The sequence below is a fragment of the Echeneis naucrates genome, chromosome 19 (assembly GCF_900963305.1).
Source record: "Echeneis naucrates chromosome 19, fEcheNa1.1, whole genome shotgun sequence".
In the NCBI taxonomy this organism is placed as follows: Eukaryota; Metazoa; Chordata; class Actinopteri; order Carangiformes; family Echeneidae; genus Echeneis; species Echeneis naucrates.
The window spans coordinates 10,349,560-10,372,921 of NC_042529.1; the positions used below are offsets into that span (position 1 = coordinate 10,349,560).

Sequence of the window (23,362 nt, forward strand, 5' to 3'; positions counted from 1 at the left end):
CTAAAGGGCATTTAGAGGGTGCTTTACCCAAGAAAGGGTAAGCCAGACAGCAGAGAGGAGGGCAGCTGATCCCCTGTGGCATTATCCCTTAATTTCTCCTCAAGTGGGTCATACGAGAAGGTGGGTCTTTCTGTTCAAGTGTTTTTTATGGCCATCGTGAATCATTTATTGCTCTCGCTCGGCTCTACAGGCATCTGTGTGTCTGACAGAAGGAAATCCTTGCTGACAAACTATTTCCTGCATCTTAAACATCAAATTTCATTATTCAAGACTGCACTGGGTTATTCATACCTTGGAGCATATCTCAGAGCGTAGTCGGATGTGAATTATTTTACAAAAGCATTTCCCTTTTTTGGTTTAATTGACGATTTCATCCTGACACATAAATTCATTTTCCTCTTTGCGTTGTATGGATAAATATCGACTCACATCTCTGGCAGCTTTTAAATGGACCAACAGGTCATGGCCCCATAAACGTTATTTGGAAAACCCATGTGTGTCACGCAAAGTGATTGTATCAGACAATATGTCTCCAAGAAGCACTTCAGACACATTAAAGACATGACAGAGAATGAAAAATAGCTCAGTTTTCAGACTGACCAGAATATGAACATTTTGTCCCAATCTCTCCTTTTTATTTCATAATGATTTCCTGCCACTCAAATCAGCCATTCTACTAAAGATTAGTATGTCTAGATTAGCATTATGCTAAGAATTAATTTCAGGGCTGTGCTTTGTGTCTGCCAAATGGGCATCAAATAATATGCTTTGACAAAGTTTACTTCCATCAGGTGGATAACAGGACATATCATATCTATCACCCGTGGATTGTTTCCTAGTCACAAACCTAGCAGGTTTCTATTTCCTCAATTTGATATGCACAGGAGACTTTAACTTTTAATGAGATGACATGAACACATCAAGAAACTAACAGTTTAAAAGTGAAGGACAGTCTCTTTTCCTGCAGGATAGAGTCCCGCAGTGTTGTATTAATCATTAAGGGATGAAACTGGTTCTGAAGATGAACCAAAGCCACAGGTTTTCTCTCAAATCGGCAGCCTGGAGATCTGTTCTCATCAGTCTGATGCATCAGTATCAAAGCTCGGTAAGAAAAGAAATCTCAAAACACCAGTTTAATGGAAAAAAAACCTTTTACTTGTTATATACTGCTGAATACAGTAAGCTCTTAATGGAAAATAGTAAAGTTCCACATTCTAGCGCTGCCTTTACCTTCTATTCATTTTGCTGTTTGACGTTACCTCCTGGATTGTCAGATGCTACATGAGAGAGGTGCATGAGGGTGCATGCACCACTGGATAAATTCCATTTGTATCCCATAACTGGAGTTTGCCCCAAACCAAGCCCTGTTTTTATTCCATTACTTTGCAGGCCAACCCATCAACTCAGTCAATAAAAACTCCTAATGGGCTGCCAAAAGATGAAATATTCATCTGGGCTTGGGTGCATCAGCCGGTTTTCTTCAGCAGGCTTAGGTTTCGTTGCCCACCTCAGCTGCGTGATAACACCTGGGCACAGCTGTGCGACACTGATGTTGACTGTATCATGGGAGGCTGTAGATGTTTAAAACTTCAGGTCCCTATACCACAGTACTTATGGTGGAAGACTCCTCTGACTTGCCCTGTCTGCTGGGCAAGGACTTGAGATACTCCAAGTGTCTGCGGGCGTCCTCTTGGTTTGCCCTGACATAGTAGACCAGGTAGGAGATCACCATGGTGAACCAGCCGAACATGACAACCAGCATGACCACATCCGTAGTCCTCTTCATCACCACACAAAGGTCAATGTCCGGTTCCAATAGGAACGCAAGTCCTTGAACTTTTATTTCCTCTGGATCTGAAGTCTGGCACACAATGCCTGTCAGAGACGCAGGCTCTAGGTCCACACGAGGCAGAGCCATCTGTAAATTGCAGTCACAGTGCCATGGATTGTTAGTTAGATTGGCACGAGCCCGCAGTCCCTTAAAGGCCTCAGGGTTAAAATTTTTCAACTTATTAGAAGAAAGGTCCAGGAACTGTAGAGAGGAGCCCAGGCCTCGGAATGCCCCTGGTTCTAGCTGGCTTAATTCATTGTGTGATAGATCTAGTTCGACCAGATGGGGCAAACCTACAAAAGCATTCGATGGGACTGTCGTGAACAGGTTGAAGTCCAGGTAGATGCGTCGTGTGTCATTGGGGATGTCTTGCGGGATCTCTGTGAGTTGCAGATTGCTGCAGCGCACCGTCTTGCCGCTGCTCTCGTTCTCAGAGCAATAGCAGCTCTTGGAGCAACTGGTGGCAGCATGGTGAAAGCAGAAGGTCATTAGCACCAGACTGTGGAGCAGCAAGCACATGACCACTGAGTGGCGCAGTAGCCAGTCTGCAAGTAAGGACATTGTGGGACACAAGCATGCTCCAGGAAGAAAGGCTGGGGTGCATTGGGTGAAGTCCACATCAACCTCCCCAGAAGCTGTTCAGTCTATGACATAAAAAAAAAAAACAAACAGAAAGTCATGTTAGCGCTGGTGGGAAGACTATCCTTGAGAATAAAGGAGAAATAACAGATAGTTATGTGAAATCCTTTCACCACAGAATACATGGGTAATTAACGGTCTTTGTAAGCCATACTTTTGTTTAACGTCGAGGTAAGGGGTGCAGCAGCTTGTCTAATTGCTGTGAGGAGGCAGAAGGAATGCTGCATGCTCATTTCAGCATGCAGCATTCATTTCATGGCCAGGGTTGCCCTTCTGTTGTATTTCTAAGAGGAGCAAACATTTCTTTCATACCAACAATAAACAAGCTAAGAAAATCCTTTGGAGTCACAGTGCCTCTTTTATAATTGTCATCCCTGCAGTGCAGGGATATTTCTGTACACAGAGACTGACATTAACATAGTGATGTGACACAACACAGAACAAAATGTTCTGAAAAAATAATAAAACCAAGCACAAATCAAAAACAGTTGGAAATCTCATGTTTCTAGATTCCATTACTTTCTAACATCATAGCAGATATTCTGATTGGATATTTCTTCTATATAAGTGACCACTGTAAGTTTGTGTCAGTCAGGCAATGCAGTTGCTTGTTGAAATGATCATTTATTCATAAGTTTGAGCAACAGAGGTAAAAGTGTGGCCTTATCCTGTAAATTAAACTTGTATATTAAGTGTAAACCTTCAGAAATTGCAGTTCTACCCACCTTAACACACTTCATTAATAGCTGATCAGAGCTACCTCCTATCCTGTTACTAATCCTCTTAAAGAAAAACTCCTTAAGTCAGTATAGTATCAGTGTTGCCCACCCAATCCCTTTGTCAGGGAAACGCTAATGCTATAAACAGCACCAAGGTCAACCAAATAGACAGTGTGATGGCCTGTCTTCTTAAAGACAAGAGGGAACCACATTGTTCAACCAGACTTCTTCATTTTTTCAAAATGACCTGAGACTGGCCAACATCCTCTTACCAAGATTAAAACATGAAATCGATCTCTAAGTACCTCTAAGTATCGCATGACGTTGGGGGCGCGGGGGTAGAAGACAGAGTACAGTGGCAATATTGGCATATGACGTGGAGATAGATTTGAAATGGACTGGTGATTTGTCTATGAGATACAGATGATAACACTCTTTGTGTTACACCCGTTTAAGATGTGCCTGCCAGACAATCTCAATAATGAGCCATGGGAGTTGGTGGTGGTGTTTGGGGGGTGGGGGCGGGGGGTCTCATGTATAAGAGCAAACCACAGATGATGCTTGGGCTTGGGTTATTAAGCTCTGTGTGCTGTGGTTTGCCTCTGTCAGACATCAGATGTTTAGACACTCATTTTCAAGGCCAAGTAAAGCAACTGCCAAAGCTTTGTCCTCCCTCTCCACACAGACTAAACAGGGTGTATGAGAATGTAAAATCACATGACAGATGCAGTTTAACAACCAAGGAAATAGAAGGTCTTGCTCCAGCTCAATTGGTGACATTTTGCTCCTGTAAAGGCTATACTTTTCCTGTCACATAGCATAGCCTAATATTTTGTTGGGAGCTAATCGGAGGGGAGAAGTAGAGGGTTGGTGATGGAGGAGGGGAGATCGTGGACAAGATGGGCTAGCACAGGGCTGTGAGAAAATATCAAGAGGGTTTACAGAGGGTACAATTACAATACAGCCTGTGACACTAATGAGATGTCGAGGAAAGAGGTAAATGTCAGTAAGTCACAATGATGGCTCATGGAGGCAGCTGGTTGTGAAAGAATAAAGGGGAGAGGAAGGAAACAAGGGTTGCCTGCAGATGAGATACACATTGGGAGATGGGGAGCAGACCTAATGAAGAGCAGGGTGGGGCACTACTGTAAATTAGATCGATTATTAAGAAACTTTTCATTCAAAAGGCATTATTTAAAAAAAAAAAACAAAACAAAACATTTTATTAACTGCACATATGGGCTCAAAGCATAACTCCTCTCAGTGCCCTACAGTACTAATGCAATAAATCCACAGCAAGGTCTTCATCAGTCTTCCTAAATTCATTGCCTACTTCTGTGATAAATAACTTGTGCTTTTAATATACACAATAAATACCCTGCTCCTGCAGCCAAATGTCAGTCACACTTTATGAATTCACCAATGTCACTGCCTTGCTGAAAGCTCTCTGGCACCAGATGTATGAGGGGCAGTAGTGTTGACTCAAACCCAAACGCCAGAGGCATAAAAATGAGGCATTGCTTCTTTTATGTTAATGTGTTGTTGTTTTTTTAAGTGGAACTCTGACCTTTACATGGCATCACATCACAGCCAACAGCAATGCATGAATGGTAACTAAGAAGTTGGTTTCTATGTATCACTGGCAGGTATAGATGACAGGGAGAGAAAATAAAACAACCTTGTCATCTTAAACTCGGTGCATACTATAATCATGTTTCAGTGCTTTTAGCTCCATCCTCCCAGACTCAGAGTCAATCTCAATTTCCAGAGATGTCCTTTTTTTATCTCCTCTGCTGAGCAGACTACTACAAATCCCCATTACAGCAGCACTAAATTGGTACTGATCCAATTACTTTCAAACTTCATATTATATTAATCACAACACAAGCTCAACACATTCAAGAGGCAAAGCTGCAGAGTAACAGTGGGTGAAGTATCAGGTTCTGTTGAATTTGAAATCCAACTCATAAGCAACAAGCATGCAGTGGGAAATAAAACTCAAAGGACATGAGGTGGGAGCTGACACCCTTGTTAAGTTTGTCGTTCATCCTGTTTTAGTCAGCATCATCCAGAACTTGTTTTCAGCACGAGTCTCATTCAGAAACCGTCATTAATTCTGGAAAACTGCAAAATCTTTCAATTGAGAAATTGAGTTGCGTGCAATTTAAAGAAAGAAAACATAAACTATGCGTTTTGGTCAGTAGGACATACACACACACACAAATTCACACACTCATACTCACGTCTTTGCCTTCTTTCCTCTCCCTTTCATGGTGTGTTTCAGAGCGAGTGCTTCGATAAAAAGGTCCTGCAGATCGCCTCCACCAGCTCCTCCTGCAGCCGGGAAACTTGTGCCGAGAAGCCGCTCCGGCAGCTCTGACGCGCCGCTGGAAAATGCTCCAGTAGTTCGTTCGGCAAAGCCTTTTTTTTTTATTTTAGTTTCCACGCAACCAGAAAAGCAGGCAGCAGTGGAGGAGCCGGTGTGAATAGGCAGACACCGAAACCGAAGGCGGCATCTCTCCCTGATCCTTCAACTGACAAAATAAATGAAAACGGTACTAACCAAAATGGCAGACAAACGGTGCGCAGCGCATTTACGCACAGCAGGGTAATGGATGGATTGAGCCTGCTGCTCTCTGCGGGGAGGATCTGAGGGCTGGGGATGTAGTCATGCATATATGCCGTGCCGTGGCTCCCAACATTCATTCATATGCATCTGTTGGGCGCTGAGTGAAGGGGATTGGCTGTGAATACAGCAGGTGCCAGGAAAATGTAAGGAGCACCACTCCCTAACATACACATACTCACACACACCGTCTCTCTCAAACACAGGCACACACACATGGGATCTCGTACACACTTCCATGCAGATCCACAGAACAGTTAGCTTGGGGATGCCTAATCATGCTCGATCTGCAGCTTGTTGTTTCAGAGATGCAGCCTGGCTGCCAGGGCGGTGGATCGTTGGCCGTGTCCAGGTCCTTTTCCTGCCTGCTGCCAGTTGATAAGGGAGCCCTGTCAAAGCCACGATGAAAACAAACGTGCATGGGCACTGGTCTGAGAAAGCCTGCCAAGCAACTAGTCATAAGGTATTAATGGAATTAAAATCAATAAAGTGGGAGACTCCACCCCAGCTCCCACCCAGGTCCCAGGATGGTAGACCACATAATTGCATGATTCACTGCAACTATGGGCCTTTATTCTTCCAAGACCATCAGACTGCTTCTGTAACTAAAGAATAACCACAAAATGAAACTTCAAGGTTTCCTTGAAGTTTAATTACTCAACATAGTTACCATTTTCTTATACCACTAAAAGCCGATCTGATCTAAACAGGGGGTGAGGCTGATTGTGCCATTTGGGCCAGGGTTAAAGCAAATGATTCCCCTGTGATCAATGGGGGATGTTGATGAGGGGAAGGAAAACTAAGGAAATCCTCTGAAAATGAAGCACCCTTGATAAATGTAACTTAAGTCACAGGCTTTTACAGAGTATCCTGGTGCTAATAATAACATAGACTGCGTCAGAGCAGGTAGAGTTCAGTATTAGTTTTCTAACATAAAATGACTTACATCTATTATTCAGTAGGCCAATTCCACCGTTTTACACCATTCTTTATGGCTCAGTGAAAACACAGCAGAAATTTTAATTGGACATTTCAGTTGTGCCAGGTCATGTCTCACATGTCTCAAACCCCACTGTAAACTAACACTGATGAGTAAGAGTAATTTAACAGTAACAAAAGGGTTATCATGCCATTTCAAATCAGGGTTATTAGACTGCCAGGTTTTATGTCCATCCTCCAAACAGCTCCATTCCTCATCAAGTTTAGGTTTCACTAGTTACTGGACTGCAGAGGCCTGTATCGCTTTGCTTCACAGTGAAGTGGTTGAACAAGTCAAGCCATTTTTTTTTGTCTTGAGACTATCGCTGTAAGCTGTTGCTCATAACGCTTTTAATATTTCTGTAATAGTTAGTGATGATAATTTAATGGATGAAACCACAGTAATAGGGTGTATTTTAGTCTCCATGAGAAACACAGTGTTCACTCTACAGTCACTGATTTTATAGCCCGAAGGTTGTGGGACCATTCTTGTCAGCCTGAAGACGATCAGATACGTGGGAGAGCATGTGACAGTGAAACAGCAGGGATTGCGTTCCTCATAGACGGAGGAGAGTGCACTGGCAGTCAGTCTGCCCAAGCTTTATCAGATTACTTCAAATGTTCCACTGAGGCTGAGAGCTGTATGGGGAACTGTATGCATTAGCGACCGAGCATTAGTCCTCATAGACTCTTTCAAGTGGATCAAAGTTTACTTACTTTATTTTTCTCTTGTGTGCCAAGTATTGTATAGCATAATTTATGCATGCCATGAGGCCAAAAGTGTTGTGTGGGAAATTTGCTGAGGAAATACTCATTCCAAAGTTTACACAATGTAATTTTAACAAGGTGGGGATGGTTTCCTGTTAGCTTTTTCTGTGTGCTCCAAGTTGCAGCGCAGAACACAAGCACCCATAATAATGAGGACTATCCTTTTCATTCTCCATTTCTAGCCTACTCTGTCTTTTCCTGCTCACACAAATGCACACATATGCATACGTATAAGGACACTGTCTGTCTCTGGCTCCCACCTTACTCCTCATCCCTGAACAAGATCAAAGTCCTGCCTTGTCTTTGTGAATACAACATTACTGCTCCTTTTTTATTTATTTCCCTGCCTGTCTTGAACCTTTTAATCAAAATCTGGAAGAAAGGTGTATGAAAGGATTTTCCCGCTACCGCTAGTAACAGGGGGATTCACTTCACCTCTTCTTCCTAGCGAGGAGACTCTTCTTTGAAGTCTGATATCACTGACATTAAGGAAACAATGGACTGGCAATATGAAAGTGTTGTAGATATTCATTGATCTTAGTTGAATTCCCCACTGGCAGAGCTATGGCTCACTAAACCAACCACCAGCCTTGGAGTCATGAACAAGCAGATTATGGATGGCATTATGCGTCACTGGCTTGTTCCAAATCTATTATATTGTTTGTAGCTCATAATTCTACACTGATGGTGTTAAAAGAAAAAAGAGCTGTCAGGATGATAACTGTAATATTAAAAACAACTAAAATCTGCCAAGAAATTAATGTTTTGAAAAGTAAGACAGATTTTTTTATTTCATGAAGCGAAATATTTTTCTCTCTCAGGTAGTCTAAGAATAATCCTGCTTATACATATGGAAAGTTTTTCTTTCAACTTTGTTATGTTCATCGGCTTTCATTGTTTTATTATATTCAAGCATAAAAGTTGCACATTTATACATACGGTATATAAGATAATGTTTATAGCTCTCCCTCCCCTTCTCTCCCACCTTACTTATTAGATATTTACATATATTTCATACAACTGTTTCGGATATTTGTGCTATTTATTATTGGAGTAACTGCTGTAAATAAAGATGAATGTAACCAGTTTAACTTCAGATATGGTGTCTTGTCAGGATCAAGGCGGTCTGTTCCACAGCCATCATCTCATCAGTGCCTGGCTCCATTGAACACTGAATTCCTGGAGGTGGAGCGTTTGCGGAGCTGACAATTTGCTGCATGTTTTTCTGTGACAAGTATGAATTCACTCACCTGTCACTCAATGTTGCTCACCCTCATTCATACAGAAAATCAAGCTTCAGTTCACAATTGACACACAATGTTTGCACAACATCAGTTACTAATAAGCACAATGGCATTTGGCAGCTTGCATGGCTAAAGATTACTGGAGAAGAGAAAACAACTGGTTTAATTTGCTCCCAACTGTACGGGTTGATAAATAATGTTTAAGATGGTCAGTTCTTGGTTTGGCTGGATCAAAGGACTGTCTGGACCAGTCTGAATGAAACATGCATGTGCACTTCGTTTTCAGACAGAACTATTCAGGTAAGCTAAAGGGGCTGTTGAATCCAGTCTGCTTGTTTGGTAGAATCCATATTAGGTGCCTAGCAGGGGCCAAAGAAAAAAACAAAGTGTGAACAATCAACAAAGTTGCATCACTGATCAGTGAAGTACAACATCCTAAATGTTAAGTTGCTGTAGTTGCCTGCTGTTCCTGCCAACACAGGATAGAGGTGGTTTTCCCAGTGCCCTTTTAAAGTAATTAATAATTCTTAGTCTTGCATTGTGTCTTTCAGACATTTTTACAATAACAGCCAGGGAGGGGTGTTTAACCTAAAGGTCATGTTATGGGCGTTCAAGGACATTGCTGGCAATGTGATGGTGAAAACAGGACCCTAAAATAAATGTGAGTGCATACGAACTAGAAGTGGTGCACATTTTTGAGGTTCACCATTGATGTCTAGTTCCCAAAAGTGTCTACGAAGGTTACGAGATTAAAGGTATAAATATTTGTGAGTTGCATCTTGAAGAATGTCATCATGCATTTCATCTACTATTTCATTTTTCTTGTTAGCATCCTCACACATATCTAGGGCTATCCAGGCTTGCTTTGCTACCTTGAACAGTTTACTGGTTGTCATTTCTGGTGCCTAAGCTAAAAGCTGGAAGAGAACATGTTGAAATTTAATATACAGAAGTTTCTGTTTTTCATTAATATTTCAGTGTTCATAATTGTATGCACATTAGATTCTCCATGCTCCACTTCTTGCCTGGACTAGTCCTTCCCAGGAAATAATTACTCAGAAACACTGAAGTGAACTCAGGTGAATTAAATTGAACAAACTCATGTTAAGAGCAAACTCCAAGAAGAAACATACATTTCCAAATCTAACACTGACTTCTTTCAAAGGCCATCTTTTAAGATATTGGTGCTGTAGGCTAATGTTGAGACAATTCATCCCTCAAATGAAGGCAGGCGTGTTGAGAAGATAGCACCTTCATGTCTGTATGGTCTATAACAGCATACAGATGGATACAGTGAGCCTGTCAAAATGGGAAACAATCTCCCTGTCAGGAGCTGATAAGATAAGAAATATTTGTAATTAATCTCCCTTTTTTATTATTATATTATTTTATAATATATTCTATTCTATATTATTATTATAAATAACTCATCTGTGCCAAATTACAAGAGCTTTTTACAGGCCTGTGATCATGAGGTAAGCATCTTTAATGGTGGAAATCCAAAATAGAGGAAAAAGAATCATGTCAGTCATTCTTATGACCGTAGGCTTTCAACTGATATATTTTTTACACACAACCTGAGCTTTTCCTGAGAACAAGTTGTGACATAACTGTCAGGTGCTCAATTGGAAGCAGCAGCTGTTCACCTGTCACCCTAATATCTGTAAAGCAGCACTATCCTTGTATGACAGAGGAGTCACACTGCACAAGACCAGCTCTGTCACACATCAACTTTCTTTTCCCACTTTTTCAACAGTTGAGCTGCATCAGGCCTTCGCTAACATGGCGGCACTGAGAGTGCTGGTGTCCATCTATTTTACTAACATTTCTCAACAGCTTCAGATTATTACCAGCAAAGAGGAGGTCTCTGTGTATCTTTCATGGTTACAATTGCAAAGAAAACTCTACTGTGTAAAGATTTTCCCAAATCATCTCATCTGAAGCCAGAGATTTTTTTTTTATTATCAGAACTCAGTGTAAGGTATATCACATCTTTAAAAAGCAAATGCTTTGCTTTCTTGCTGAGAGTAAATTGTATTTTGACGTGGGCGTATCAGATCCTTTGGTTTGTGAGTAGGAAAAAGGCACCAGTCCAGCGAATACATTCTTCTGTATTTCTTAATAGACTTAAGTCATTCTTTTCACCTTCAAACTCAATCTACAGTGTGTTTTCACCTTCATTGTATACTTGTGGGTGTATTTGTGTACATTCACTGCACTACATCCTGGACTTCAGCACAAGCTCTTCAGCCCTATTATTATCATGGCAAGGTCAGATGAGTGGGCAACATAGCAGAGGAAGACAGATAAGAATGAGGGAATGGTTAGATAAATCATGTTACTGCATTTCCACTGGCTTTTATCTACTACAGCAGAAATGTTTGCTCAGTGTTGAATGAAATCCTCTGTCATTTTTCTGTAGTTCTTTATTAAAGCCTGCACTTTGAAGTCACACCAGTAACACACAAAGCAAGGCTTCGCATGATGATACACGCCTGCAAAAACACATCAGGTCAGTGCTATCATGAGCTACAACGACACACTTCTAGAGTAAACTCATTAACTACTAAATAGCTTTCAGAAGATGATGTACAGTGTGTATGCATGTGTGACAGAGAGATGGGATGAGAAGGGGGGGGGGGGTATTGACAAATTAAGCAAATTTAAATGGAGCACTTTCAGAAAGAGGGAACACTGTGCTCCCAGAAAACGTTACATAACTCCTTCTTGTAAGGCATTTTTTTACACTTGTAAAAGGTTAAACAGTGATGGTTTGTAAATCGAATGATCACCAGGTACCTTGCAAACAGAAGGTTTCCACCACCATTGTTTGGGTTAATTACTGACTCTAAATTGTCCGTAAGTCTGAATGTGAGTGTGAGTGGTTGTCTCTGTCTGTCTCTGTGTGTTGGCTTGTGATGGACTGGCAACCTGTCCAGGGTGGACCCCGCGCTCGCCCAATGTAACCATCCACATTAGTCATCAGCAATTTTGGAGCAGACTAAATATATAAATAAATAGACATATAAGTAACTATATAAATATTTTTTAAAAAATAACCCTTTAGCTTATTGACATTTAGCTCAGTGTGGTCAACAAGAGTTTGATGAAGCCCAAGTTGAATTATTTTAACCAGAAAGGCATTTTTTTTTTTTTTTATGAAAGAAAGAGCCTATCTGGAAAAAAAAAAAAAGCTGTTATGTCACCTAATCCAAAGTACAATTAAGGATATAGGTGTTTAAATAAACATGAACTGTATAGAAATCATTGCCCATTTATGCATAAATGTGAATATGGATGTGATTACAAGAGGTGTTCATATACATACATATAGGTTGCTATGTTGGTATATTTACTGTAGAACAACAACAGCAAAAACTATAATAATAATAATAATAATAATAATAACAATAATAGTAAGATTATTATTATACATTTTAGTTTAAATTAATTTACTCTAAAATCTATGTAAACTGTAAATCTCGTTTAAGGGAATCTGATTGGCCAAGAGAAAGTGTGTGGGCGGTCTTATCTGTATTCTTTCGCAAGTGATTGGTCACTAACTAAACACAGAAACGCTTCTCCCGTTCCTCATTGGAGGAAACGCCAGGCGCCCTTCATTTGATTGGTCAATATTTTGCGCGGCAGCGTTGCTTCGTTTCGAATTTTCAAAGTGGGTCTCATTTCCCCAAGTTTCCGTTTCAGCATGCAGCGGCTGGTCTGAAGAGTTAGCTAGTTTTTAACGAAGTATCAGAGTTCGAGCAGGGGTTAGTTATTCGGGGTTTTTCTGGGACATATAGGAAGCATGGCGAACCCACTGAAGGTAAATTAACTTCATTTGTTGGTAACGGACGGTCAGTTGAGCTAACCGTTATTGTTCGTGTAGCACGACATTAACATGCTAATCTTGACCGACATGTTGGAATGCAACATAAACAAGGCACTTGTCGAGGAAACGGCAAATGTTTGATGGTGCCGTGTCATAAAGGCAGTAACTCCACTGCAACACACACGACACCAGCCGTCTACTTAGCTTGATGTAGTTCAAGGTTATTTAGGCTTTTTTAAGTTTTACACGTGGGAATGTGATGTAACAATGTCGAATGAATGATGGATTCGACCGTGAAAGCCAAGACGTGTCATATTTGAAATAAAACAAGGAGTAAGGCCTAGAAACATGAAGTAGGTGTTTTCAGACAGTGTGCACTGGGTTTTTAATGTTTTCCTTGGGACAAAAAATGTATTCCTTTTTTGTAGCTGGAGTTTTTTCATATAAGATTTAAGATTAAAGTAATTACAACAATGTCAAGCTGGCTGTGCAAATGGCCTTGAGGATGCTGTTTGTCACTGAATAAAGGAACCTGCTATACAAATGAATGCATCTCCAATGTTGTCCTGTGTTCACAGCAAACCTTCTTTGAAAACAAGCCGCTGGAAAAGACAAAGAAAGATCCAAAGCGGCTGTCAGTTGAAAGGATCTATCAAAAGAAGACACAGTTGGAGCACATTTTGCTTCGTCCTGACTCCTACATAGGCTCTGTGGAGCCTGTCACCCAAGTAAGAGTTCTCAATGCTGTGGCTGTGTCTTTTTAAGTTAATGGCTTCTCTAAGTAACCCTTATTGACTCAGAGTCTTCCAGCAAACCTCACAGGGGCTGATGTGATATTGGACAGGGTGGGCTCTTGAGGAAATTATCTGGAGAATTTTGCTCTCACTGCAAAATTTCAGGATGTTAAGCTGCAAGAGAAAAGAGCATCAAAAATGCATACAGTAAAGTGTGTGTACTATCATTGTAGTGACCAGCTGACTTTTTTCTTTAGCAAATGTGGGTGTATGATGAGGATGTTGGACTGAACTGTCGTGACGTGACATTTGTGCCTGGGCTTTACAAGATTTTTGATGAAATCCTTGGTATGTACATAGTTCTGATGAATTTACAACTAGAAATAGAAAGGTTTATTGTCATTGTACTAAACATAATGAGATCATCTACATGCAGACCTAGAATAAAATAAACATTTGGTTTTTTTTTTTTCCTCCCTCTAGTAAATGCAGCTGACAATAAGCAGAGGGATAAGAATATGTCCTGCATCAAAGTTAACATTGATGTGTGAGTAACAATATTGTATGACCAATTAAGATTGAAGAACATCCTAGAGTCTGACCTTTGACCTTTTTCCTTTCAGTGAAAACAACACCATCAGTGTATGGAACAATGGGAAGGGTATTCCTGTGGTGGAGCACAAGGTGGAGAAGGTTTTTGTGCCTGCTCTCATCTTTGGACAGCTCCTGACCTCCAGTAACTATGATGACGACGAGAAAAAAGTGACTGGTGAGAGAAGTTATTAAATGAGGAAGACTATGATCATAAAAATATTTTTTATCATAATTGGCAGTTGGAAAAAACTGTTATGTAAACTTGCCCTAGCTAGCCTTGGTGGCTATTGGTAGACCTTTTTCTAGCATCCTAACCAACATCTTTACACACATACTTGTTCTTTAGGTGGACGTAATGGGTATGGTGCTAAGCTTTGCAATATCTTTAGCATAAAGTTCACTGTGGAGACTGCTTGTAAAGAGTCAAAGAAGGCCTTCAAGCAGGTAAAGAGATCAAACTATATTTTCTTTTCTACGGATTGTAAGAAAAGTAAATATTATTTTACTGAGAGTCCTTATTTCCCCCAGACTTGGTATGACAACATGGGCAGGGCAAGTGATGCTACCATCAAATCCTTTGATGGTGAGGAATACACTTGCATTACCTTCAAGCCAGATCTGCCCAAGTTTAAGATGAGCATCTTGGACAAAGACACTGTGGCTTTGATGACCAGGAGGGCTTATGACATTGCTGGATCCACCAAGGGTGTCCGTGTATTCTTCAATGGCAAGAAGTTGCCAGTATGTTACCCCACAGTTTCACTCTTTGTGTTAATATCTGCGTGTTGCTTTCTATTGGCTTTTTATTAATAATTAAAACTGGGTCTTATATCATTGGATAAAAATTAACATGCCAACAAATATAAAGAGCTCTTTAAATTTAGTTTTAAAGTTTTTTTTCTCCCAGGCTTTTCTCCCTTAGCATTTTATAGGCATTGAAATTAAATTTTATTTTAGGGGTTTCAGTGATACCAACGAGAACTTCAGTGGTATCATTTGTACCACAAACTTCTCTATCATTTTAACTTTTAAGCACTTGTTTGATTGCCTATATGTCCTAGATCACATGATTTGGACTAAGACAGTCTTGTACTCCAGATTACAGGTTTCCGTAGCTATGTTGACATGTACCTGGCGAACAAGGTGGATGAGCTTGGCAATGCCCTTACTGTGGTCCATGAGAATGTCAATCCACGCTGGGAGGTGTGCCTCACCATGAGTGAGAAGGGCTTCCAGCAAGTCAGCTTTGTCAACAGTATTGCCACAACCAAGGTAACATCCCGTCTTATTTAGTACAATATGCAGTACTGCTTTCTATTTGTGTGTGTGTGTATATTATTATTTCTTTTTTACTAGTCTTTTGGAAAACTGTCCATCAATTTTTATTTTACCTTATTTTGTCAGCCCTTTTTAAATTTACATCTTAGAGCAGCTATGAATCATTTTAGGCTGACTGGACTAGTTAGACCAGGTTCCTTTGGCAGCTAAGTACAAGTTTGGCTACTCTCCCAGGCACTTTGTGTCAGTATGATCAAGACTTATGACATTTATTCTGTAAATGGGATCTTATTTTTCTCCTCTGCACCCAGGGAGGGAGGCACATTGACTATGTGACTGACCAGGTGGTTGGTAAGCTTATTGAAGTGGTGAAGAAGAAGAACAAAGCTGGGGTCGCTGTCAAGCCGTTCCAGGTACGGTCGCGTGTGTGTGTGTGAGAGAAAACTGCTCTAGTTAATGCAATCATGAGCCTCTAAATTCAAAACCGTCTAACACAATTTTAATGGTTGTGTTTTACCCCCCCTTGGTCCAGGTGAAGAATCACATGTGGCTGTTTGTCAATTGCCTGATTGAGAACCCGACGTTTGACTCTCAGACTAAAGAGAACATGACATTGCAGCAGAAGAACTTCGGTTCCACCTGTTCTCTTGGAGACAAATTCATTAAGCAGGTGCTAAAAACACTGGTTTTCCATTCTTCATATTAGAAGTCTAATCATTCAAGTTTAATTAATTCCTTATTTGCTCTCCATAGGCCACATCCTGCGGAATTGTGGAAAGTATCATGAACTGGGTGAAGTTCAAGGCTCAAACACAGCTCAATAAGAAATGTTCAGCTGTCAAACACACAAAAATTAAGGGAGTGCCCAAACTGGATGATGCGAATGATGCAGGTACTGTATACCAAGCTCCTGTATGTTCATATCTGTCCAGATGTGTCAAAATACGAGTGGCTAAAGTCTGATGTCTGGCAGGTGGGAGGAACTCAATCGGCTGCACACTGATCCTTACTGAGGGAGACTCAGCCAAGACATTGGCTGTGTCTGGCCTGGGCGTTGTCGGTCGGGATCGCTATGGCGTGTTCCCCCTTAGAGGAAAAATGCTCAATGTCCGGGAAGCCTCGCACAAGCAGGTTAGGCCCCAAAGAATTTTGCCCATGCCTGATAGAAGGCAGTGGGCATGTCACGTTTCGTTAGCAAACAGCTGAGTGTGCGACTTGTTTGGTTTTCTATCTCAGATTATGGAGAACGCAGAGATAAACAACATCATTAAGATCCTCGGTCTTCAGTACAAGAAGAACTACACTGATCCAGAATCCCTGAAGAGTCTCCGTTACGGAAAAATCATGATCATGACAGATCAGGTGTGTTTTCACATGACAGCAATTTTGTCTCAAGCCAATTTTACAATATTTTATACAATAAATAACTTAACCTCTATTTTTTATATTGTTTATCTTTATGCATGCTTTACACTAATATGACTGGACTTGGGCTACTGTATTTCTGTGATTTTTATAAGGATCAAGATGGCTCCCACATTAAAGGCTTGGTGATCAACTTCATCCACCATAACTGGCCATCACTGCTGCGCCATAACTTCCTGGAGGAGTTTATCACACCCATTATCAAGGCATGTAATCTCTTAAAATGCTTTGGTAAAATTGAAGTTGTGCTCAGGGATACACAGTAGAATAAATGGAAACTGATTTCCAACTGATAGCAGTAATAATTTTAGTCTTTTCCAAGTTGTAACAAGACTGCCATCTAGTGACAATACTGGACTCACAACTGAAATCATCTTTGATATATTTTGTATTTATGTATTTACACGGTGACTATGAATGCTGATATGATGAGATTTTAATGATATGAAATTACTTTTATTTCTTTGTTTAGGCATCTCACAAGAAAACTCAGCTGTCTTTCTACAGTATCCCTGAATTCAATGCATGGAAGGAGAGCCAGCCCAACCACAAATCTTGGAAAATCAAATACTACAAAGGTTTGTTACAAACCCCTGTGTGGTAGTAAAACAGACAAGTAAGCAGTCTTTCATACCTGGCAAGTGTCATGGTCTGAATCTTGTATGTTTACTACAATGATTTATCTAGTAGTCTCTTTTCCTTTGTGGACACAGGTTTGGGAACCAGTACATCGCAAGAAGCCAAGGAGTACTTCTCTGATATGCAGAAACACCGTATCCCATTCAAGTACTCTGGGCCTAAAGATGATGAAGCGATCACCCTTGTAAGATTTCCTACGTCTTTTTTAACGGATCCTGTGGAGGAACTCGTCAAATTCAGTTTAAATGTTTAGACTTCGTAGTGTACTCGGCACACTCACAGCACTCTACATATTATCCCATGTTTCTGCCACCATATGATTAGTTGTTGGAATTTAATATTTAATCCTTGCGAATCCCTTCTTTTTTTTACCAGGCCTTTAGCAAGAAAAAAGTGGAGGAGCGCAAAGAGTGGCTAACAAATTTCATGACAAACAGGCGCCAGCGCAGAGAGCACAACCTGCCTGAGGTAATGTCCCAACCATTGGTGAGCAATGCATGGTTTATTTTGGTTTGGCATCCCTCTCTAATTATCCGTCTCTAAACAGGACTACCTGTATGGTCAGTCGACCAAGTCCCTCTCCTACAATGACTTTGTGAACAAGGAGCTGGTACTTTTCTCCAACTCTGATAATGAGAGGTCAATTCCCTGCCTGGTGGATGGTTTGTAAAATTATTATAATCACCAGGGGAAAAAAATTAGAACAATGGGAGAAGGATTTAATGCTGTTTTAATTTGTTTTGTTTGCAAGGTTTAAAGCCTGGTCAGAGGAAGGTGCTTTTCAGTTGCTTCAAGAGAAATGACAAGCGGGAGGTAAAGGTGGCCCAGTTGGCTGGCTCTGTAGCTGAGATGTCAGCCTACCATCATGGAGAGGTTAGATCATGTTACATTAACATGAGCAGGATTTACAATTAGATTAGAATGCTGCAGATTTTTTTATTTTTATTTTTATTTTTTTTTTGCTTCCTAAGAAGCTGCCTTTATTGGTCTTTTCAGTAGTTGTTATTAAATTATTGCCAATTGTAGCTTTTTCAATTCTTGTTCACCTCCATTACTTAGCTATTGGACATTTGCCTTCAACATGCCAATGCAGCTTTGAGTAGTAGATGGATTCTTTGTGGAAATTTGAGCGATATTGCACAGTATTCATAATGCGATGAATTAATCACCTCCATGGTTTTCACTTTCAGGTGTCTTTGATGATGACCATTATCGGCTTGGCCCAAAACTTTGTGGGAAGCAACAATCTCAACCTGTTGCAGCCGCTGGGTCAGTTTGGAACAAGATTGCATGGTGGTAAAGACTCTGCCAGCCCTCGATACATCTTCACCATGCTCAGGTCAGCAGCTTTCCTGTATCCTCTAAAACTGTCTGAAGCTTCTTCCTGCACGATTCTATTGGGTTGAATAATGTGAAAGAATTAATTGGAGATTAAATCAAAATCTCCCACCTCTGTAGCCCTCTAGCCCGTCTTGTTTTCCCAGCTGTTGATGACAACCTGCTCAAGTACAACTATGATGACAACCAGCGTGTTGAGCCAGAGTGGTACATGCCCATTGTCCCCACTGTTTTGATAAATGGCTCTGAAGGTATTGGCACAGGCTGGGCCAGTAAGATCCCAAACTATGACGTGCGAGAGATCATCAGCAACATCCACCGTATGCTCAGTGGGGAGGAACCTCTGCCTATGGTGAGGATAGAAAATGACTGTTGCTTTCTGGCATTAATATCTTGTGTGGTTCTCTGTATAAAATAGATGAGATTTTTTTTCTCCCATAGCTCCCAAGATACAAAGGCTTCAGAGGCACAATTGAGCAGGTGATGGACAACCAGTTCATGAACAGCGGAGAGATCGCCATCCTTGATTCCACCACCATCGAGATCTCTGAATTGCCTGTCAAGACTTGGACACAGGTAGGTCACTAAATCATTGTCCTCAGGATGTAATCGGCATGTGTCAGTATTCCTTATCAAATTTAAGTACTTTTGAGATCCCTTCACTTAGATTTTGCTATTTCATCTTATTTTTCAGACCTACAAGGAAAACGTGTTGGAGCCAATGTTGAATGGCACAGAGAAGGTCCCTGCTCTGATCACAGACTACAAGGAATATCACACTGACACCACAGTCCGGTTTGTGGTCAAGATGACAGAAGAGAAGCTTAGGGAGGCAGAAGCTGCTGGCCTCCATAAAGTCTTCAAACTGCAAAGTCCACTCACCTGCAATTCTATGGTAATGGATGCCACATACATGCACAGATCAAATATTCACAACAGAGAATGAGGCAGAACCTTATTCACCCCCCACCCACCCACTTTTTTTTTTTAAAAGGTTCTGTTTGATCATGTGGGCAGCCTGAAGAAGTATGAGTCTGTGCAGGATATCCTCAAAGACTTCTTTGAGTTGAGGATGAAATACTATGTGCTGAGAAAGGACTGGCTGGCTGGCATGCTGGGGGCAGAGTGTGCTAAACTCTCCAATCAGGCTCGCTTCATCCTGGAGAAAATCCAGGGCACCTTAGTCATCGGTTTGTAGCTTAATATAGTTTATGTTTAAAGCATGTTCATTTCAAAGGCACACAAATGTCAGAGAATGTTTTTTGAATAAAATGTAATTTCTAAACATATCTTCCATTTAAATCTCTTCATCAACTTGTAGAGAACAAACCGAAGAAGGAACTGATCCGCATGCTGCAGCAGATGGGTTATGACTCTGACCCAGTCAAGGCTTGGAAACAGGCTCAAGAGAAGGTCAGTCACTTCAAACTGTTTTCAGCTACATGAGTTAGACTATAAAAATAATCATACTCAACCAGAGAAAACAATGTTATCTATTTTCCTGCATGCTTAGAATGAGGTGATGGAGGAGGAGGAAGAGGAAGAAATAGAGGAGGACACCAGTGGGCCGGACTACAACTACCTGCTGAGCATGCCCATGTGGTTCTTGACCAAAGAGAAGAAAGAGGAGCTGTGCAAACAGAGAGATACTAAGGTGTGAAGAGTAGAAAATGTGCTGAAATCTTTCTGGGGGTCACAAAGTAACACTTAAAATTGTTCTGCAACCTCATCTATTTTTGACCCAAATACTCTTCTGTAGTTGACAGAGCTGAACACCCTGCAGAAGAAGACTCCAGTTGACCTGTGGAGGGAAGACCTTGCTGCCTTTTCTGAAGAACTTGACGTACTGACTCCACCATTCTGCACATTATTTCTGCCATAGTTTCAGAGAACTATTGATGATATACATATGATATACATATCAAGTCTTTAAAAGTCCTGATTATATTCAGTCTTTGTTAAATGTTAAGTTCCTCAATCATCTTCTGACCTTTTTCTCTGTGTTCAGCGCATTGAGGCAAAAGAAAAAGAGGATGCCAATATGCATGCTTCAAAGAAGACTGGAAAAGGCAAAGCAGTGAAAGTGAAGCAGGAGACTCTATGTACGCCCCATGGTCGCCGTGTCATCCCACGAATTACCAGCACCATGAAAGCTGAAGCTAACAGGAAGGCTGACCTTAAGAAAGGAGAAGGAAAGAGGGGCAGGAAAATTAAGGTATGTCTTTTGAATGTGGCATTTAAAAATACCCTCAAACTTACACCACCTGTCAGAAACCTTTTTGTGGTGCAAGTCATATGTCTACACCTCAACACTGTCATAGGATAAGCTGCCAAATGAAATGTATTCTTTGCTTGACCTTATTTCTGTAATTAAAGACTGAAAATGTAGCGGTTAAGATGGAATTTGGAGAAGATGGTGAGAATGCAGAGCCAAGTGAGGAGCTCAGCTTGGCTGCACGACTGGGCAAAAAAACTAAAACACAGCCAAAGGAAAAAGGTGAAGAGGAGCAATGTTGAGCTGAGACAAGACACTGACTCAAACATATTGAATTTTACAGCAGCATACCTCTACTATTAGAAAAAACTGACTTGATTGATGTGTTGACACAGAGCTGGAATATAGAGTTCAGATATCAGTCAAATGGGCACATTGGCAGACTGGATGTTTGTTAAATACCAGAATAAAGCGTTGTGACTTTGTATAGATACAGCTAGTGACATTAACATAACCACTTGCTACCAGGATTGTGGTTTTATTAAGAAAGACGATGAAATCTTAAAAATGTAATCAATTTAACTGCTCTGTCTTGACCTACTGCTTCATGGCAGTATGTTTAAAACGGCTTACATATTGCTCCACAGCGGGATCAAAGAAAGGCACACAGACCACACTGCAGTTCAAGCCCATTACCAAGAAGCCCAAAAAGAGCCCGTGGTCAGATGATGAGTCTGACCAACTGTCTGACAGTGAAGCGGAGGCAGAAGAAGTTGTCCCCAGGGAGCGCACTGAACGCAAAACTAAAGGTGAGACTGACAAAGACTGTTTTAGGTGTTCGCTCAGACACATTGAATATTCTAAGTTCTTTCATTTTTGTTGGGGGGTCAATTCATGGCTTAATCTCTATGATCTTTCTTTCTTTAGCTGCAGTGAAGTACAGTATGTCAGACAGTGAAGATGAATTTGATGTCTGGAAGGAAAAGGATGCTCCAAAACAGGTAGCTCTCGTCAGTGATGATGATAGCAGCTTTGATGGGAGTGACTTGGACTCTCCAGGTCCCCCTCCCAAAGCCCCAGAACCTCTGTGAGTACAAGACAACACAGCTTCTGTCACACCAAGGTTTCTTCAGTCAGTTTATTTACCTCAGCTTTCCTCGTTTCTGTGCAGGAAGAGAGTGACAAAAAGTAAATCAACAGTAAAAAAATCAGAATCCAAGTCAAGCTGTAAGTAATTTCACAGGACACACATGTGGTGATGTTGAGAGAAATAGAATCTGGGTTAAATAATTTGCTCCCTTTGGAACTTGGCAGCTCAGTCAGATGATCCAGTACCTGCATCTAAGGCTCCAGTTAAACGTAAAACCAAAGAGGCTGCCCCCAAGAAAGCTGCAGCTACCAAGAAGAAAGCTGCAGGTATTAAGTGGTTAACTTGTGCTTTTCTACACATCCAATAGTCGTAAGCAGAAAAGAAAAAAGCTATGCATCCTTCACTCCAATGACATTTGGTATGTTTTCTTTTAGATGTGAAGCAGCCATCTATTGTGGATGCTTTGTCAAAGGCCAAACCTTCCAAGAAGGTCCCTTCATTTGACTCCAGTGACTCAGAAAGTGAAGCTAAACCAGCAGCTAAAAAGGCAAAGCCTGTTCTCAAGCGGAAACAGGCCACTAGTGACGACTCTGACAGCAGCTCAGACAACCTCATGTCGCGCCTCAAGGGAAAACAGGCTGCTGCTGGCAAGGTCAGTTTTCAGACTGATTTCTGATTTCAGGATTGTCTTCAGATGTTACATCTTGATTTGTTTATTCATTCAGGTGTTATTTTTATAATTCATTATGCCTTAATCGTGTTTGTAGAAAACTAAAAAATGGGCTGAGGACCAAAGCTTCGACCTGTCAGACCTGGAAGCTGCAGCTTCGGTGGCTGTGGAACCGCTGGACAAGCCCTCGCGGGCTCGTAAACCTATAAACTATGTCATGGACTCTGACTCAGATGAAGACTTTTAAATTCTAGCCAAAGCCAGTTTTCACAGTCAGTTCTTTTTGGATTTTATATTACAGAAGAAATTCTTGAGTAGCTTCTGCCATGTGATTTATATGGCGTCAGTTCAGGCAGTTACATTTACTCTTAATTGTACTTGAAACCTGCATTCTGTTTGAAGGCTTTTAAAGAAATTTCATTTAGCAAAAAGCAAACAAATTCAATTCAGTCTAATTATTACTAACTTTTGTAATCTTGTGTTTTGTCTTGTCTTGTAAATATTTCAGTGGCTGTTTTTTATACATTGGAAAATAAAGTTAACCTGTTTGTACTGATTTTTGTTGGGTAACACCCAGCTTGAGTGCTGCTGTCTGGTTTATAATGTCTGTGGTTTTTGTCAGTTCCACGCCGGTTCTCAGGGCTTCAAATGGCATCAGTTGAACATCTGCCAGGTAACATCCTAACAACTCAACAGTTCCTGAGCTTTAGAAGGTAAGATGTGTTTTGTTGCGCTGCATTGTTAA

At 40.9% G+C, this 23,362-nt stretch overlaps 2 protein-coding genes across 2 annotated transcripts; one reads left to right on the forward strand and one right to left on the reverse strand.

The window, feature by feature from the left end:
* Positions 1-1,171: 1,171 nt before the first annotated feature.
* lrrc3ca (leucine rich repeat containing 3Ca) lies at positions 1,172-5,700 on the reverse strand. Its single transcript, XM_029528027.1, has 2 exons — positions 5,433-5,700; positions 1,172-2,475 (listed from the first exon to the last, which is right to left on the reverse strand). The coding sequence occupies exon 2, from the start codon at positions 2,390-2,392 to the stop codon at positions 1,598-1,600; it is 795 nt and encodes a 264-aa protein (XP_029383887.1). The 5' UTR covers positions 2,393-2,475; positions 5,433-5,700; the 3' UTR covers positions 1,172-1,597.
* Positions 5,701-12,498: 6,798 nt separating this feature from the next.
* top2a (DNA topoisomerase II alpha) lies at positions 12,499-23,173 on the forward strand. The gene is made up of 35 exons (XM_029527378.1): positions 12,499-12,628; positions 13,213-13,362; positions 13,626-13,716; positions 13,852-13,915; positions 13,992-14,137; positions 14,309-14,406; positions 14,491-14,703; positions 15,061-15,234; positions 15,552-15,653; positions 15,773-15,910; positions 15,994-16,132; positions 16,214-16,371; positions 16,477-16,602; positions 16,761-16,871; positions 17,138-17,243; positions 17,379-17,488; positions 17,680-17,772; positions 17,852-17,966; positions 18,056-18,177; positions 18,495-18,643; positions 18,763-18,994; positions 19,084-19,218; positions 19,337-19,537; positions 19,637-19,832; positions 19,964-20,055; positions 20,156-20,296; positions 20,402-20,485; positions 20,651-20,857; positions 21,019-21,139; positions 21,505-21,666; positions 21,785-21,944; positions 22,029-22,084; positions 22,172-22,273; positions 22,382-22,599; positions 22,715-23,173. Exons 1-35 carry the CDS (start codon positions 12,611-12,613, stop codon positions 22,862-22,864), a joined length of 4,680 nt encoding a protein of 1,559 aa, XP_029383238.1. The 5' UTR covers positions 12,499-12,610; the 3' UTR covers positions 22,865-23,173.
* Positions 23,174-23,362: the final 189 nt, after the last annotated feature.